At 32.7% G+C, this 19,718-nt stretch overlaps 2 protein-coding genes across 2 annotated transcripts in view; one reads left to right on the top strand and one right to left on the bottom strand.

Moving 5' to 3' along the window:
* Positions 1-6,061, top strand: part of LOC18598698 (dihydrofolate reductase) — a 14,864-nt gene extending 8,803 nt beyond the window's left edge. The window contains exon 6 of the mRNA XM_018120526.1: positions 5,793-6,061. The gene's annotated coding sequence lies outside the window, so the exon portion shown is untranslated. The remainder of the gene's footprint in view (positions 1-5,792) is intronic.
* LOC18598696 (U11/U12 small nuclear ribonucleoprotein 31 kDa protein) lies at positions 8,704-17,671 on the bottom strand. The gene is made up of 2 exons (XM_018120957.1): positions 17,451-17,671; positions 8,704-8,926 (listed from the first exon to the last, which is right to left on the bottom strand). The coding sequence occupies exons 1-2, from the start codon at positions 17,669-17,671 to the stop codon at positions 8,704-8,706; spliced, it is 444 nt and encodes a 147-aa protein (XP_017976446.1).

Below are 19,718 nucleotides of genomic sequence, written 5' to 3'. Positions count from 1 at the left end.
GAAGACCTTGTGCTGGAAAAATGCTTTGGGGGTGCAAAATTACCGTTTTGCCCTCAGAGTGGTAAAATTACCGTTTCATCCCTGTACTTCAATTTATACCGAAATTAAAATTTTTCACTTCTAAACCTCAATCATACTCCAATAAGTCAAATGGGGCCAAAAAAATCTTTTCTAAAAATTCTCATTTTGTCCCAAGGTGGCAAATGATCATTTTGCCCTTGGATAGTGAAAATTTCAGTTTGACTCCAAATTGATCATCGAACTCTGAATTACCATTTTGAGTCATCCTTGGATTGTGAAACTCTTAATTTCACCTTAAAATTCCTATTTGAACTAGTTCGAGCCTTAATCGACTTAATGGTACCATTAGGGGCAATATCGTCTTTTAACGATTTCTCGAACTTCTTAAATATGCAAACATTCTATTGAGCATGTAAATGATGTCGTAATTATTTTATAGAACAGGGTTTGAAATATAGAGAATAAGGTTTGAATTCTTATTCCCTTATTTTTTTAAAAAAAAACTTATTATCTTTAATGCACTTCCTTATAATTTTTAATATATTGACTGTGTCTAGGATTTGTACAATACCAATTAATCATGAATATCACTTTATTAATGAGTAAAGATAAAAAATTAAAGCACCCGAGCATTTGGTTCATTGGTTGGTATATGATCTTCCTTTTAAAATGAGTAAGGTTCGAATCTTCCTTTCCCCAAATATATTAAAAAAATAAAAAGTTAAAAATCTTTGGCATAATACCTAAAAAGCCCCTAATCTATTTAAAACAATTTAATTAAATCTTTATTATTTTATTACGTTATATTTTTATTTTAGATAAAATAGTTCCTTATGACTAACAGTTGATTAATTGTTTTTAATCAAAATGTCACTTGTTATTTTATGCCACGTGGTATTTACATAATATACTGATATGTTATAATAGATGATAACATGATATGCTGATGTGGTATGATGACATGGTGGTGTAACATTTTTCATCTTCTATATTAATGCCACGTCGAGACTACGTAACATAAACAAGATAAATAGTATTTTAACTAATGACCATTAATAAACTTTTAGTTGTAATTGACTCAAAATAAAAATACTTAAACTTAGTTAAAAACAATAAAAGAATAAAAATTTATTTAAATTTTCTTAAATAGTTTAAGAATTTTCAAAATCAATATTTTTATGAGGGTTTCTTTTATATCTAATTAAACAATTAAAAGGATATTACTTGGAAAAGAACATAGGCTTAGATTTTTTTTTTAAAAAAAATCTACATAGGATTAGATTTCAGAATGCATTGCGCCTCTGTCGAAGGATATTACTTGGTATATTTTCAACTATACCAATTAACCATGGTACGTTGGTAGCTTTACTGCTAGGAATTGAAGAACAATGGCTTGATTTTAAAAGTTGCCCAATTATGGATCGCCCAAAGGAAAAATGTTGTATGTTGCCTCTCTTAACTAACAATAAGAAATCATAACTCGTGTTTTGCATCCAAAGATTAATGGAATCTTCCTGTTCATTCCAATTTTAATATTTGCCGCAATGAAGTTTGGCAATTTGTCCAAATTCATTGGCATATTTGACTTAACTAATTTGAAAGTTTTTATGATTGTGATTAAATAGATTTTGTAAAAAATTGAAAAATAAAATCTTATCAATTAATTTTTTTTCAAGCTAAATAATTAATCCATATATATAATTGATAAAAGGACTAATTGCATGGTCAGATTGTACGCTTAAAGGTTAGGTCTAACTAGCCACATTAATTTCTCTTAATATTGGAGTGGTCATGACACATTACTTGATGTTAATTTTTATCGATAAATGCAAATTATTCAATGCTGAATGCAAATGAGTTTGATTTATTAAATCCTATCCAACTTTAAATTATAATTCAAATTTATTGTCTAAATGTTAATAATCTAATGGGTTACACACATTAAGATTGGACTTAATTGTCTAAAAGCTAGGAACTTCAAAGATTTAATTAAAAGGGTGTACATAAATTGGGAAAATTTATAAATAGTGTAAAAGTTATGCAAATCTTATTAAGGTTAAGATTAATGTAATTACCTATAAATAAAAGTTTTTTTAAGCAGCACTGTAAAAACAACTAGAGCACAAAATACTCTAAGCATGCTTGAGAAGAAAACTAAGAAGCCTTAGCTAGCAATAGTCTATTTAGCCTAGACTGTCCCCTCCCTCCATGGAGAATTTCTCATTTACCACTTTTGTGGATCACCATAATTGGAGGATAGACACTTTGATAGCTTGTGGTTTATGACAACCTATGTTCTCTAGGCAATCAAGGCAATTGAACCTTGTGATTTATGACATCTAAGGTTTGAAGCTATTGAACTTATCTTTAGAAACATCATCACCATATCGAAGGTTTTAGTATTAGATACAAAGGTTGTTGGCTTTAGTGCAAGTGGGAGATTGATGGAGTACTTGTATGCCTTGCAAGTCAATCAATTGATTGTGTAGAAATGCATCTCGTAGTTAAGCATTTACTATTTCTAAAAAGACATTCTTTATTTCTAAAAAGACATGAATTTTGATTACTTGAAATAAATAAAAGTGTAAATATATGCCTTGTAAACTAATCGATTGGTTATAAACACTACCAAAAATACTAATTTTTGTGACAGAAGAAATTGCCACAAAAAGTCAAAAATTCGTCACAAATAGAAATTAGTGATGAAAATTATGACGGATATTTTCTCACACTGTAAGTTGCCTTACTGATACTTCTATCATAAATTTTTTCAAATCCGTCACTAAATAGTAATGGATTTACTGTCACAAATTAGTGTGATTTTTGTCACAAATTTTTATCAATTCGGGCAACTACCCCTCCTTCATTCCATCACAGATTTAAGAAAATGGTCACTAAATCCATCACAATAATCTATCACAGTTGTCACGAAATCTATTTTGTCATTAATTTCATCATTAATATTTGTCACAATGTAATAATGTTGTTACTAATTCCATCACTAGTATTTGTCATAATGTGAAAATATTGCCACTATTTTCTACCATAAATTTTTGTCACACAAGACAATTGTCATTAATTATGTCACTATTTAGACACCATTGCCAGTAAATTTATTACAACTTATGTTTATGAATGACTTGATTCAGTCATTAATAAAAAAATTTGTCATTGATTTTTAAAGATTTCTATTTGTAATTAAAAAATCTGTCACTAATTATATATATATATATATATATATTGTCATTAATAGAATAATATGTCACAATAAATTATATTTGTCAAAAATAATTACATCCATCACAACAAATAATATGCAATACTTGTTACAATTCAATTTTCAATTTTGGTGACAATAGAACTACCACAACATCATAATGTCATCGCCACATAACATGACAATAATAACAATAATAAATCCATCGCCAAAGATAATTTTGATGAAATCAACCATAATGTATTCAACAATATAATACCGTAAGTGTAGTTGAGTTCAACTAGATGCACAAAATATATTTAGAACCTAAATGAGTTATGATCAATTATAAATAACAAAATATATACCTAAATGAGTCTAGTTGAGATCAACTATACCAAAATATGTACCAAAATGAGCCTAGTTGAGATCTACTAGATAACAAAATATATATCTAAATGAGTCTAGTTGAGTTCAACTAGTTAACAAAATATCTACCTAAATGAGTCTAGTTTAGTTCAACTAGATAACAAAATATATGTAGAAATCTATAAGAAATCAAGTTGAGTTCGAATTAACCTACTCCATATCAAATATCATCTTCTCCACTAGCTTCATCTATTGCATCCTCAACATCAACACTATCATCCATAGGAATTACCCCCTCGTTGTCATCATCATCATCCCTTGGATTTTCCCCATCATTGCCATCACTAGTTGAATTAATGTTGAAGAGGATGGACATGTCACTTGAATGCCCTTATGTCTCAAAAGATATTGAAGACGCGTATCTAGAACTCCATCTAATTATTCTAAAACTTGTTTCAGAACTTCTTGCATATCTTGAGTTCCAAGTTGGAGAGATGGAGCATTTCCAGAAAATGGTGCAAATTGGGATGATTACCAAGGATGAGAAGTCCCAAGTATGTGTCTTGGATCCTCCTTTCCAAACCCATACAATCCATGGCCAACACCTTTGACTATTTCATGCCATGTCTTGACATCAAATTAGAGTTGTGTGCTACTCGCACCAAACTTTTGGAGTAAGGTGGAAGCATATCTTTCTTGTAACAATTTAAATAAAACAATTATAATTAATTCATAACATTGAATTAACCATACTTAACAAAACAATAACATCACTTATGTTCTAATTGAAGTAAAGCAATTTATGTAAAAATAGAAAAGATGAGATAATTATATATATATATATATATATATATAATAAATAGTAATTAGTTCACTCACACTAACTAANATTTATGTAAAAATAGAAAAGATGAGATAATTATATATATATATATATATATATATATAAAATAGGTAATGTTCACTCACACTAACAATTTTTGACTTTTGTTAACAAATTCACTATTTGTTTCTTTATGAGTGTGATCAAACACCTTTGCTTGAGTAACTGGATGGCCAAGCTCCTTTTCTTGCATTAAGTAATGAAAACATTCATAAATTGAAGTATGATAATGACAAAGTTCAAAAAACATAATCATAACAAACACACCATTCTTTTCCCATGGTGAACAATCGGTATTGATAGATTAGCATGTTTAGAAATGCTACCATCCTTCTTTGTTAGGTGTTTATTACTATTTGACATGGATTTTTTTCCCATTTTTCTTGAATCTAGACATTGTCAATCAACCATGCTCAATTCTGGCAAAAAGTTTTCTATTTCAACCACACTAGTGTCCTGGGCTTTATCCTTTATAGTTTTTCTCGCCTTGTTCATCATACTACTAAATTGTTTGCTACAACATTTAAACCACACATCATATATGGCGGAATTTTGTTCTTCAAGCCATTTGTATTTTGCCTATCATTAAAAGTAAGAAACATGAAAATAATTAAACAAGTCATCGTAATAAAATAACTTAAACAATTGTACAAATAATACCTAAAAGGTATTCTAATATAAGTTTTATTAGCAACAGGTACCTTCCTCCATGTTGCCCAAGGTCCATTATAAAAGGCCTTTAAAATGGTAGTTATCGTAAAAGGAACTCTTTCTTTCACATCCTCAAATTGAAAAAAACTATCATGTAAATAAAAAACATATTCAATATTTCAATAATGTAATATTCAAAACTCGTTCACAAGATCATATCTAACAATAATACAAGAAACATTAAGTTTAAATCATACCTAGATCCAAGAATATAAATGATTTTCCAGTCAACTGAGTTAGGAGTTTGAAATCCTTAATTTGGTCCCTTTCCCCTTATTCTATTTCTATTAAGATTGATGACATGGTTTGATTGGTTGCTATCCTTTGCCTCTTAAGATCCAATAACCCTCATTAGCAGATTCAGTGGAAGGAGTCATAACAGTAGTAGGTGATAACTATATTATAGAGAGTTATTTTCACACATTTTGGTGGCTTAAGTAGCTAGATTTTTGAGATTTTAGGTTTGGATTTTAGCATTTTAGGTGTTTTTCTAGTTTAAGTTTGATTACATGTTAAGTAGTTAATTTAAGTTATTTTAGTTTAATTTTATGTTATTTTATTTTAAATTACTTTAAGAGTAGTTACTATTGATTTCTCTTATTACTTTTGTAGGAAATTTGATGAAAAAGGCTCGTTTGATGAAAATCCATGCAAGTATAGTGATGGCTTCATTAGTATATGTTTCGATATTTTGACCATATCTTTCTATACAGAACTTCAAATGAGGTGATTCTTAGACCACTAGAATTCTAAGATGAAGGGATACAACTTTTATGTTTAGCACTTTGCTCAGTTCTGATTGGATCATGGTTAAAATATTTGTCTAATTTGAAGCACTACAATAGTATGCATGGACTAAACATGATGCGGTATTTGGAGCATATGTTTCACTCCATAAGTCCAATTGATGTGATTCTTAAGCCATTGGAAAGTTAAGAGTAGGACTAAAACTTTCATATTTACCACTTCATCCAATTTAGATAATATTGAGGCGAAAATCATGTTGGAAGATGCTTGACTGTTGTAGTTCTGCACAAGACAACAAGTGGAGGAGCACTGCGGCCTTGAGTTACTCAAGGCTGCAATGTTAAGGAAGCCAAGGTTGCAGTGTTGAGGAGAACAAGTATGCAGTGTTGATGAAATGAAGCACACCATACATTTTTCAGAGTTTAAAGTGCCGCGACGCTAAGAAATCATCGTCGTGGCACTATTGTAGCAAAAATTCAGCACAACAGAGCCAAAAAAATCATAACCGTGGCGCTGAGCAATTTTTCAAAAAAAAAAATAACGAAATTTTGAAAATTAGGTTATTTGGAGCCTATTTGAGGGACCTTTTTCAGAGGTTTTAAGTGGGAGGCAGCAAGCAACTATTTTGGAGAAAAGAAACTAAGAACAAAGTAAGAAAACAAGAAAATTTGAGAGAGAATTGAGATCATAGAACTTCAATAATTAGTTTATTTCTCTACTTTTGTGTTTCTTTTATTTTCTTTGATTTGAATTCATGGTTAATTTCTTTGGATGTTATTTTTATTAGTTATTATGAGTTAAATTATCTTTCTAGGATTGTGGTGAATTTTAACATGTAATTTGAATATTTATTTCTCTTTTATTTACTATGAATGGGTATAATTTTGCTTATTCAAATATATTGTTAATGCTTTTGATTGCTTGGCCAACAATTATTTGATTTTTGAATCTAATTGAGACTCGATAGAGAGATTTTAGATTGAACTAAGGTAGCGTTTGGTATTAGAGAAGTGAGAGCACATTCCTTGCAATGTGTCCAATTAAATTACATTGCAGTGTTTGTTTTGCAACAGACCACTACAATGTAAGATTGCAATGCAATCACATTACAGCCAAGGGATGTAATGTGATTGTAGTCCAAAACCAATGCAATCACATTACATTGCACTCTGAATGTTATTAAAGACATTTTTACCCTTCAACTTTATTACTTTATTAAAAATATTTTGTAATGTTATAATTAATATAAAAAATATTAAAATAAAATATATAATATAAGAATTAGAAATTAAAATTTATATAATATAGGTAAAAGAAATTAAAATAAAATACATAATATAAAAAATTATATTAAAGAAATGAAAATAAAATATATAATATTATAATAAAAATAAAAATAAAATATATGACATTAAAAATATATTTAAGTGGTGATATTATATAAAAATTAACAATAAAAAATACAAGTATATTAAACTTGTATTTTAATAAATATGGGTAATTTTGAAAACTAACATTACATTCCCAATAAAGTACTTGTAAACCAAACGTTGCAATGTTGTCTTTCTTGCATTTCAATCATTATTTTGTTTGTATACCAAACACCATAATGTTATTTTTCCTGCAATCACATTACTTGCAATCACATTACCTGTAATCATATTGTATTGTAAAGTACCAAACGCTATCTAAGGTTTGAACAGTGTATGTTCACGTCACTTAATTGATATGATTTGTGATCTGAGTAGACATACAGTAATTTCCATATATAGCCAAATTAGAATACTAGCTTAATGAACCTTATTTAATTGATTGCTATAGACATATAGTGACCCAATTAAGTTGGTATTTGTGCAAGCATCTCGATAGAGACTTATACATAGTTTTGGAGTTTAGGTTAGTAAAATCACCCATGAATGTAAATAATAAAAGAAGTTGGTATCAGATGAAGTGTCGAATGAACTCATAATCATAGGTTTTAATATATTGCCTCTCTCAAGTAATTTTAATTTCTGTTAGTTAATTTAGTCTTTATTTTAATTTTTTAATTAATTTTTTGAAAAATTTAGTTTCTTAAATAAGATTGATTTGTCATAAATTTTATTACTTAGTAAAAATTTTAGGAACAAATCCCTATGAGAACAATAATCTGGATTTGCTATCTATATTACTTGTTCGATACATATACTTGCGTGTGGAAAATTGACAACAGTAGGCTAAGTCAAAAAAGGCTTAATAGTAAGAAGTTGAATAGAATGAGGCATAATAATAATAGGCTGGGTGGAAGGAGGCTCAACAATAAGAAGTTGAATGGAATGAGGCATAATAGTAATAGGCTGAGTGGAATGAGGCTCAACAATAATGGGTTGGATAGAGGGAGGCATAGCAGTAGTAGGTTGAGTGGAAGGAGGCTCAATAGCAGTAGGCAAAGCAAAGGGAGGTATTAATGGAGGAATATCACCCTGAACTCCATCACCATTACTAGAAACTAAATATCTAGAAATGCTAGACCTAGTATATCTTCATCCATCTTTTACTGCTATTTTGTTTTTGATAGCTTGACTTCTTCTTGTCACCACAGTACCTGTAGAATAAAATTTGTAATGTGTTAGAAGGCAATTAATTTTCCATGTACCATGAAATGAAAAGCTAAAGAAATACTCATAATAATTTCAATAACAAAATAATTAAAGTTAGATATACTTATAGTTTCTAGTAAAGATTTGACAATAACATATATATATATATATATATATATATATATATATATATAAAATCAATCAACTTGATTGTCTTCAGACTCATCATTAGTGCTATCATCACTACTAGAATAGTTGAACTCTAGGCCCTCTACTACGACATTTTGTTCTTTTGACTCTTCAAATAAATACTTGTCTTCTTCTTTTTTTCTTTCTTCTTTCTCAAACTCATCATCATAACCTCTTTGATTTTCTTCCTCTAGTTCTAGAATTGGCTCAACTTCTTCTAACCCACTTTCACTAACAAGAGTATTTGGATCATCAAGTTCAAAACTTGGAAAAACATTACTTGAGGCAAACTCCTCTTCTTGGTAAAACCTTTCAACTTTTTCACATTGATTCTCCTCTACATCTAATGGTACATCAAATCTACTCCTAGCTTTAATTTTACAAACTGCCCACCAACCACGTCACTCTCTTCTCCTAGATGGATAACTAACAATATATTTGTTGAGCTTGTTAGGCCAACATAAATGGCTCGTTCGTTAAAAGGATAGACTTGTGCTCAACTTCAACAAAACCAAAACAAGGATGCACTTTAATACCTTTTTTAGTGTCAAACCAATGATAATTGAATAGCATTGCCTTATTTCGACCAACATATTATAACTCAACTATTTCCACTAGTATTCCATAAAAGACATGATTATAATCGGCATACCAACTCCTTTTCACACATACCCCATAATTCATTGTTTGTCAAGTTTGCCCATATTGATGGGTGTGAAACTTAAACCCATTTACAAAATATCTATTATACAACCTAACCAAACGTGAGGGACAATAAGATATGTTTTCTACATGGCTATCAACTTGATCTTTGTTGTTTTCAACCTATAAAGAAAAAACAATCATTTCAAAAGTTTAAGATTAATAGAAAAACATTCAACTAATTGCAAAATACAATTCTTGGTATATTTACGAAATTTCTCAACCATGATGCAAAATTTGTTTCACGTGATTTCTCAAGTTCACCATTGCTTATATTTGGTATTACTTTCCTTGTTTCCTCATCATATTTCCTACAATTCAATTATGGTATTAGTAATCAACGTTACTTAACTAGATAGATATGTTAATTTAGACCAATTTTTCACAAGTTACTTACTCAATATAAGGCTCTAGCTCCTCACAATTTAATAAGATATTAATTTCAATCGCTTTATACTAATAATCAAGGAGATATCGATGATAACCTTTGTACCAAATGTTTGACTCAAATGAATTAAAACTAGACTCCACTTCTCCTCCATCATCATTACGTGACACTCAATTCAATCTTATGCGTATATCGGATTTGAAATAAAAAGAGTAAAATGTTGATATCTCCTTAATAATGTAAGCTTCACAAATGGAAGCTTCAACATTTGCTCTATTTGTTACTTTTTTTTTTAAAATGATGCATACACTTAAGCACATCCAAAACAAGTATTAATATTATTATGGTTTAATATAAATTAATTACTTATTTTTTTTAATAAAAACAAGTATTAGTATTACCTCTCAAAAGAATACATCCACCGAAAGTTCCTAGGTCAACCAACTTTAACCTCATAAGCTAAGTGAATTGGCAAATGTTCCATGCAGTCAAAAAATCTTGGTGGAAATATTTTCTCCGATTTGCATAGTGTCTCCACAATATTTTTTTTCCAATATTTCCATATCCACCACTTTTAATTCAGTAGAGAAAATATCCCTAAAAAAAATGACTGAACGCGGTTATTGATTCCTAAATTAGATTTGACAACAACTCTAGTAAGGTAATTGGAAGCAATCATTGTATGAACACATGACAATCATGACTTTTCATGCCATAAAACTTGTTGTCATCAATCTGTACCTTTTTAGCTATGTTGGAAATAAAACCATCATAAACTTCAATTCCTTGACCCATTGACACACATCATTTATTTGCTCCTCAGTTAATGTGAATGCAGATTTAGGCTGGAAAAACTTCCCATTATGTTCAACCAAATCCAAATCAAGCTGCTTGCAATATGTTTTCAAATTCAATATAGCCTTGAGGTTATCTTTGGACTTACCTTTAATATTTAATAATGTGTTAAATAAGTTCTCAAACACAGTTCACTCAATATGCATCACATCCAAATTATGGCGAATCAAGTTTGAATGCCAATAAGGTAACTCCCAAAAGATACTGTCACGACCCGATACTCCCCTCGAGCTCTTGACAACTACCGCGGTACCCCGATAGACACTCATTTCCCGGAATGCCAATCGGGACCCCGCAAGGCTTAATATTAGTATCACATTTCCCCCATGAGTAACCGTTACCGAAAATCATGTTTTAGAAGATTTTAAGCTGTTTTCAACTCAAAACAAATAAAATAATAATTTTTGTCTCATAGGGGTATTTTAGTCATTTTTCTCTAAAAATTTTGAAATCGGCTAAAATGTAATATACGAGTACAAAACATATAATTCATAATCAAAAGTGAGTTTTAAAGTCTAAAATCTTCATTTAAAACGAAATTTTGATTATTTGGATATAATAAGAAAATAAAAGAAATGTTAAGTAAAATATTCTATTTTTTTATAAAACAATATTTTTAGAGTTATACGTAAAAAATTTTTGTAGCGTAAAAGTTAAATAAGTTCATACATACTGTAATACAGTAAGCCAAAGTATTTAATTTAATTTACAATAATAAGTGGGCCCTCGAATAAACAAAAGTAAAGAGGACTATAAACCTACAGTTTGAAGAATGCAAACCTAACGATAGTCCTCGATGAGATCAGCTATCTACAGTCTAATCTGAGCCTGAAATAGAGGGAAAGGAGGGTGGTGAGATTATAAAATCTCAATGAGTAAACAAACATCATTCAAAAGATCTAAAGTCCGAGTAAAACGAGACTATTAAAATATTTCATCCAAATAAGTTTTTCATAACATAAGTATTCATTTCATTTAAATAGTCAACATGGCTTATGAGTATTTAAAAAAAAAAACTTGGCTCTTGCCAAAATCATTCTCGAGGATACCTTGGCCGAGGCATCTTACCGAGTCCGTCAAGGCTGTAAAAATTTCTTATACACAAAAACATATTTTTAATTTGAAAAACACAGTCGTTCCTTGGCGTTAGTGGAATTCATCGTCACGAGGTGGTTCGGCGTGACGTGGACTCTAACCATACCTCAGGAGATACCCTTACACGCCTCTTCGACCGAGGTACATATTTATATCCAGATTTCGTGCCCCTCTAATAGGCTGATCCACAAAATTCACCCACTGCAGCAAGCTAAACCTACCATATAATAAAATTTTAACAGCATGACAAGGCTAATATAATACTACCCAGCCTGCAAGGGTAAAATAAAACAATTCATACAATTCATAAAACACAGCCCAACCAGTCATGCCAACACAATAACAATATAACATAAGCCATCAATTTCCAATCATAAATTTACAACATACAAGTGGTCTCCAATTACTCTATTTTCAAAATCGTTATTTCGTTTCAAGACAATTTATAAAGTCTTTTCATTTAAACACATTTTGTTTACAAAACATAAAAATTTACCATTTGAACTCGTTTTCATAAAATTCACCAAAATCGAATAAAAACATACTTTAGATAATTAAAATGATGGTAAGGTTATTCACAATGTCTAGAGTGGGGATTTTTGAAATCATCAAACTACTGGTCCTCGGGTACAATTTCCTTGCCTTTATCGGAGTACTCACCACCTTAACACAGTACAAAATCGAAAAATTCACCACATTGGTATTAAATTGAAATTAAACTAATTTAGACTACTAATACATGATATGGAATGCAAAATGTCCGATTAATTGCTTAAATGTAATATTCGACCTAAGTCACATTATACTCAGTCTAATCAGCTAAAATCTCCAATTTAACTCCAAATCAATTCTTTTCACTTTCTACACTCCAATTATACCTAAATTACCTTAGTGACTATGAATGAGATTCAATTTATCAGTCTCGGGTCAATAATCACACACGTCTATACATTAAGCAAAAATTTAGATTTTCACACCAAAATTTCCCATTTAATTTCTAGCCTCACCAAACATCAAATATCACCAAAATATCATGAAATATCATCAATTTCAGCCTCAATATTCTCCCTAGAAAATTCGGCCTCTTATGGGTAATGGGAGAAAATGAATTTTTTTCTTGTTGTTTGTTTCTAAATATGCTAAACTAACTAAAAACACTAACATAACTTAGAATCAAATCAATCCAACTTCATTCTCTCTCCATACCCATTTGGTCAGCCATGAATTCACCATGAAAACATTAAATTTAATCATGAAAAATAAGGAGAAATGCATTGGAAAGGTAGATCACAAGTCAAAATCAAGAAATTTTACCTTTGATTGCTTGATTCCTTGAAATCCCACACTTTTTCTTCAATTTTCCCACCTAGGTTTTGTGTTTTTCCTTTCCTCTCTTTGTTCTTACTATGGTCGGCCACATGAAGAGAAAATGGGATAAATATGGGCTGATTTTTTATGAAAAATAATAAAATATTATTACTTGACACATGTCACATGCTTATTAGTCCATTTTTCTTTTTTTTTGTTATACTTTAATAATTATACTTCCATTCTCCACCACATGATTAGTCAAAGGTCAAAATGAGGATAAGGGTAGACCATGTATTGGACAAGTGTCCTGGTGGTGGAAAATTATGATTTTGCCCCTAGGGTGATAAAATTACCATTTTACCCTTATGCTCCGAAAAATACCGAGATTACAAATTTTCACTTCTCAACCTCAAATTATACTCCAATAAGTCAAATATGATCAAAATCTTTCAAAAAAATTCCCATTTTGTCCTCAAGTGGTAAAATTACCATTTTGCCCGTAGATAGCGAAATTTCCAATTTGACTCCAATTCGATCCTCAAACTCCGAATCACCATTTTAAGTTATTCTGGGACTTTAAAATTCTCAATTTCACCTTAAATTCTCTATTTGATCTAGTTCGAAGCTTAGTTCAACTTAGTTATACTATTAAGTACGCTACCGGCTTTTAGCGATTTTCGGGGCTTTCCTAGCATGCAAACATGCTATCCATCGCATGCATGTCATGACAAGTATTTTATAAGATCAGGCTTTATAGCACTACCCCCCTTAAAATAAAATTTTGACCTCAAAATTTCACTTATCGGACTCGACAAAAAGATGTGGGTATTGGCTTCTTATTTGGTGCTCGACTTCCCATGTCATCTCCTCCATTCGAGCATTCTTCCACAATACTTTCACCATTGGAATGCTCTTGTTCCTCAACACTCTATCCTTTCGATCTAGAATATGTATCGGCTGCACCTCGAACTTCAAATCTTCATGCAACTCAATTGAAGGTGTCTCTAGAATATGGGAAGGATCGGGAACATACTTTTTCAACATCGAGACGTGGAAGACATTATGAATCCGATCTAACTCTGGGGTAATTCAAGTCTGTAAGCCACTGGCCCAATCATTTCAATGATACGGAAGGGTCCAATATATCTCGGATTAAGCTTTCCCCGCTTCGCGAATCGAATCACACCTTTCATTATCCAATAAATACCACAAATTATCACAATAGTGTAATCTAATAAGATTTAATACTTGAAAATTTCAAATTATTACCTTTCTAAGGAGAAACCTTAAGAAAAACTTTATCGTCGACTTCAAACTCCAAATCTTTCTTTCGTTTATCTGAATAACTCTTTTGCCTATCTTGAGTTGTCTTTAATCGCTCTCGAATAATCTTGACCTTGTCATTTGTCAAATCAATCAATTCCACAATAAACAATTTCCTCTCTCCCATTTCATCCTAACAGAATGGAGTTCGGCACTTCCTTCCATACAAAGCCTCGTATGGTACCATCCCAATACTAGACTGAAAATCGTTATTATACGCGAACTCTACCAATGACAAATGTCTGTCCCAACTCCCAATAAAGTCAATGACACAAGCTCGTAGCATATCTTCTAGAGTCTGAATAGTTCTCTCAGATTGACCATCTATTTACGGATGAAAGGCAATACTAAATCTCAATTTAGTTCCGAGAGTTGCCTGAAATTTCAACCAAAATCGAGAAGTAAATCGAGGGTCTCGATCTGACACAATAGAAACTAGAACTCCGTGTAACCTCACAATCTCATCTATATAAAGTTTCGCCAGTTTCTCAATAGAATACGTGTTATGGATAGCCAAGAAATGGGCGGACTTAGTCAATCTATCAACAATCACCCAAATAACATCTTTCCCACTCTGTGTTCGTGGCAAACCCAATACAAAGTCTGTAGTCACGTGTTCCCACTTCCATTTAGGAATCGGTAAAGGCTGAAGAGTACCTGACGATTTTTGATGCTCCATCTTGATCTGTTGGCATGTGAGACATTTCGCTACAAACTCTGCTATGTCTCGTTTCATACTCGACCACCAATAACTTTCTTTAATAGTCTGATACATCTTGGTGCTTCCGGGATATAAAGCATAGGCAGAAGAATGAGCTTCCTCCAAAATAGCTCGTCTCAACTGATCATCCTTAGGGACACAAATTTGGTCTCTAAGCATCAAAGTACCATCATCACTGAGTCTAAACTCACTAGTTTCTCCATCTTGCAGCTTTTGAACTTCCTACTTCAACCAATCATCAGATTTCTGCAATTCTCTAATCTGATTCAATAATAAAGGTCTCACAACGAAACTAGCAAGTAGGGTTCCATCCTCACCATTATTTAACTAGATCCTTAGAGATTTCATCTCAAGTAACATCGAAAAATAAGAACTCTGAAGTACTGCTAATAAAGATGAGGATTTACGACTTAAAGCATCCGCTACAACATTTGCCTTTTCAAGATGATAATCAATTACCAAGTCGTAATCCTTAATCAACTCCAACTATCGTCTCTGTCTCAAGTTAAGCTCTTTCTAGGTGAGCAAATATTTCAAACTCTTATAATCAGTAAAAATCTGACAACGCTCACCATATAAATAATGTCTCCAAATCTTCAATACGAAGACTACTGCTGTTAACTCCAAGTCATGAGTAGGGTAATTCGTCTCGTGCTTCTTCAACTGTCGGGAAGCATAAGCTATTACTTTCTCATCCTGCATAAACACACCCTAATCCCAACTTAGATGCATTACTATACACCATAAATTCTTTTCCATTAACAAGAAGTATTAAAACGGGAGTGAAGGTTAACCGGTTCTTTAGCTCCTGAAATCGATTCTCACAAACATCATCCCACTCAAACTTAACTCCTTTACGAGTTAAACGAGTCAGAGGAGTTGCTATCAAAGAAAATCCCTGAACAAATCTCCGATAATAATCGGCTAAGCCAAGGAAACTACGAATCTCAGTTATCGTTCTTGGTTACTCCAATTGCAAGATGGCTTCAATCTTCTTGGGATCAACATAAATTTCAGCTCTAGACACAACATGTCCCAAGAAAACCACTTCCTTTAACCAGAACTCACATTTAGAGAACTTAGCATAGAGTTGTCTCTTGCGCAAAGTTTGCAACACAATGCGCAAATGGGCAGCATGTTCATCATTATTCTTCGAATAAACCAAGATGTCATCTATGAATACTATCACAAACGTATCCAAGTATGGATGGAACACCCTATTCATAAGATCCATAAAAGCTGTCGGGGCATTAGTCAAACCAAACGGCATCACTAGAAACTCATAATGCCTATAACACGTCCTAAAAGCAGTCTTGGGTACATTCTACTCCCTAATCTTCAACTGATAATACCCAGACCTCAAATCAATCTTAGAGAACACCATAGCACCTCGTAATTGATCCAAAAGATCATCAATCTAGGGTAAAGGGTATTTATTCTTGATGGTCACTCGGTTCAGCTGACGGTAATCGATACATAATCGAAGAGTGCCATCCTTCTTCTTTACAAATAGGACTGGTGCTCCCCAAGGAGAAGTGCTAGGGTGAATAAAATTCTTATCCACCAAATCTTGCAATTGGACTTTCAGTTCCTTTAACTCTGCTGGAGCCATTCGATATGGAGGGATAGAAATAGGTGTGGTACCCGAAAGTAAATCAATAGGGAACTCAAGCTCTCGATCAGAAGGTAGTCCCGGTAAATCATCAGGAAATACATCAGGAAGCTCACTTACTATTGGGACATCCTCTAACTTAGGTTCCCCCTTTGAAGTATCGATCACGTGAGCCAAATAAGCTGGATACCCTTTCTGCACTAGTTTTAAAGTTTTGATGGCCGAGATTACACAAGACGGTAATACTTGACATTCCCATTAAAATACAATCTCTGCTCCCTCCAAATTTTAAAGAACAACTTCTTTCCTAAAATAATCCACATTCGCCCGATGTGTAATTAACCAGTCCATACCTAATATCAAATCGAAATCTTGGATCTCTAGAGGAATCAAGTCTCCTCTAAATTCTTCCTCACCTACCTTTACCCCACAGTCTCTATAACAATTGTTTCTAACTAGCTTTTCTCCTAAATGGGTGTGAACTACAATTTTTTCCTCTAATGGTGATAGGTTTCTATCAGAAATTGATGCAAATGTCGTGCTCACATACGACTTATCTGAGCCAGAATCTATTAAAATATAAGCATCTTTATCAAATAAAGACATAGTACCTATCACTGCTTCAAGTCAGACTCGTGCCTCATCTTCCGTCACAGCGAAAACTCGTGTCGAGGTACGAGTCTGTGGTCTCGAAGGTGGATATGTCGGGGTGTTACTCTCTACACCAGACTATATAGCCACTCCCTACCTCGATGGTAACCTAGAAGGATCTCTCCTCTGTATATCCATACGAGCTGGTGGAGATGGAGCAGTTGCAGTAGCTCGTCTCAACTGCGGGCAATCACTCCTAAAGTGACCTGACTGACCACAATGATAACATCGTACTGGTGCCCTACACTGCCCAACATGATTCTTCCCACACCTCCTACATCTATTAGAACCTCCAAAACTCTTCCTAAACGCAGTCATATCAGATCTATTAAATCTTGGAGGCCTATGCTGTGTTTGTGAAAATGGAGGTCAAGGAGATGTCACCGAAACAGAGGTAGTACTCCCTGAAGTAGATGAGTCTTTGCCTCTTTTTACTGGCTAACTAGAAGATATACCAGGATTTCTCTTTTTTGCAAACTCGGTCTGAATCCTCCTATTCTCAATCGCTAGCTTTTCAGCCCGTAAAGCTATTTGTACCACATCTTTATGTGGCTCCTTATCCGTTATTGTCATCCGCTCTCTAATCTCATTACGGAGCCCTTCCTCGAAATAACTGGACTGATCCTGCTCAGATTTCACTAGATCCGGCACATATAACATCAGCTCGTTAAAACGAGTCTCGTACTCTTTTACTATTAGATTTCCTTGTTTCAAGCTCAAAAATTCTCTCTTCTTTTCTTTCTGATGGAAATAAGTGAAATACTGATCGTCGAATTCCTTGAGAAAGTCAGACCATGTTTGAGGAGTAGTGGAAAGGGACTTCACCGAATTCCACCAGGTACGAGCCCTATTTTTTAGCAATCTCGTAGCCACCATTAGCTTCATATCATCATCCAACCTCATATCAGAGAATGTCTCCGAAACCTGATTAATCTAGTATTTTGCCACGGTGGCATCCAATTCACCCGTGAAAGAAACACAACCCAATTGTCTAGCCTTTTTCAGCTTCTTGGAAATGGATACATCCTGTACTGGTAGAACTGAAAAAGTAGCTAGAGGCACTATAGGTGGAGCCTGACCAGTTTGAGCTTGGCTATCCATTGAGGTAAAGAAAGCTGCCAATGCCTGTGCTGCCTCAGTAGGCATGACGGAAATACTAGTAGGTGGCGGAGGATGTGGAGGAGTCTCAGCTTGCTCAGCAGCAAGTGATGCCCGAATGGTAGACTCAACTGATTCTTCCCCTACTGCATCTAGCTGACGACGTTGAGAACGACCCCTTCCCCTCCCAACCGATCTAGTGAGAGGTAGGCGTCCGCATCGAGGAGGCATAATAATCTATAAGAGAAAACGAGCAAGTTTAGGGAACTTTAGGCTCTATATGCAGATGCATGCATTATATTCAACCTAACCTAACTTAATCTAAGGCCACTCTGATATTGTAAATTTTTTTTAAAACTACTTTAAAACAAAAAAAACTCTTATTTTTAAAACCAAAAGCTCTAATACCAATCGAATTGTCAAGACCCGATACTCCCCTCGAGCCAGTGACAACCGTCGCGGTACCCCAAAAGACACTCATTTCTCGGAATGCCAATTGGGACCCCGCAAGGCTTAATATCAGTATCTCATTTTCCTCGTGAGTAATCGTTCCCGAAAATCATGTTCTAGAAGATTTTAAGCTGTTTCTAACTCAAAACAAATAAAATAATAATTTTCGTCTCACAGGGGTATTTTATTCATTTTTCCCCAAAAATTTTGAAACCGGCTAAAATGTAATATACGAGTACAAAACATATAATTCATAATCAAAAGTGAGTTTTAAATTCTAAAATCTTCATTTAAAACGAAATTTCGATTATTTGGATATAATAAGAAAATAAAAGAAATGTTAAGTAAAATATTCTATTTTCTTATAAAACAATATTTTTGGAGTTATACGTAAATAATTTTTGTAGCGTAAAAGTTAAATAAATTCATACATATTGTAATACAGTAAGCCAAAATATTTAATTTAATTTACAATAATAAGTGGGCCCTTGAATAAACAAAAGTAAAGAGGACTATAAATCTACAGTTTGAAGAATGCAAATCCAACAATAGTCCTCGATGAGATCAGCTATCTACAGTTTAATTTAAGCCTGAAATTGAGGGAAATGAGGGTGGTGAGATTATAAAATCCCATGAGTAAACAAACATCATTCAAAAGATTTAAAGTCCGAGTAAAAGGAGACTATTAAAATATTTCATCCAAATAAGTTTTTCATAACATAAGTATTCATTTCATTTAAATAGTCAACATGGCTTATGAGTATTTAAAAAAAAAAACTTGGCTCCTGCCAAAATCATTCTCGAGGATACCTTGGCC

This window comes from Theobroma cacao, chromosome 5 (assembly GCF_000208745.1).
Source record: "Theobroma cacao cultivar B97-61/B2 chromosome 5, Criollo_cocoa_genome_V2, whole genome shotgun sequence".
In the NCBI taxonomy this organism is placed as follows: Eukaryota; Viridiplantae; Streptophyta; class Magnoliopsida; order Malvales; family Malvaceae; genus Theobroma; species Theobroma cacao.
This window is presented reverse-complemented; position numbering and strand designations above follow the sequence as displayed.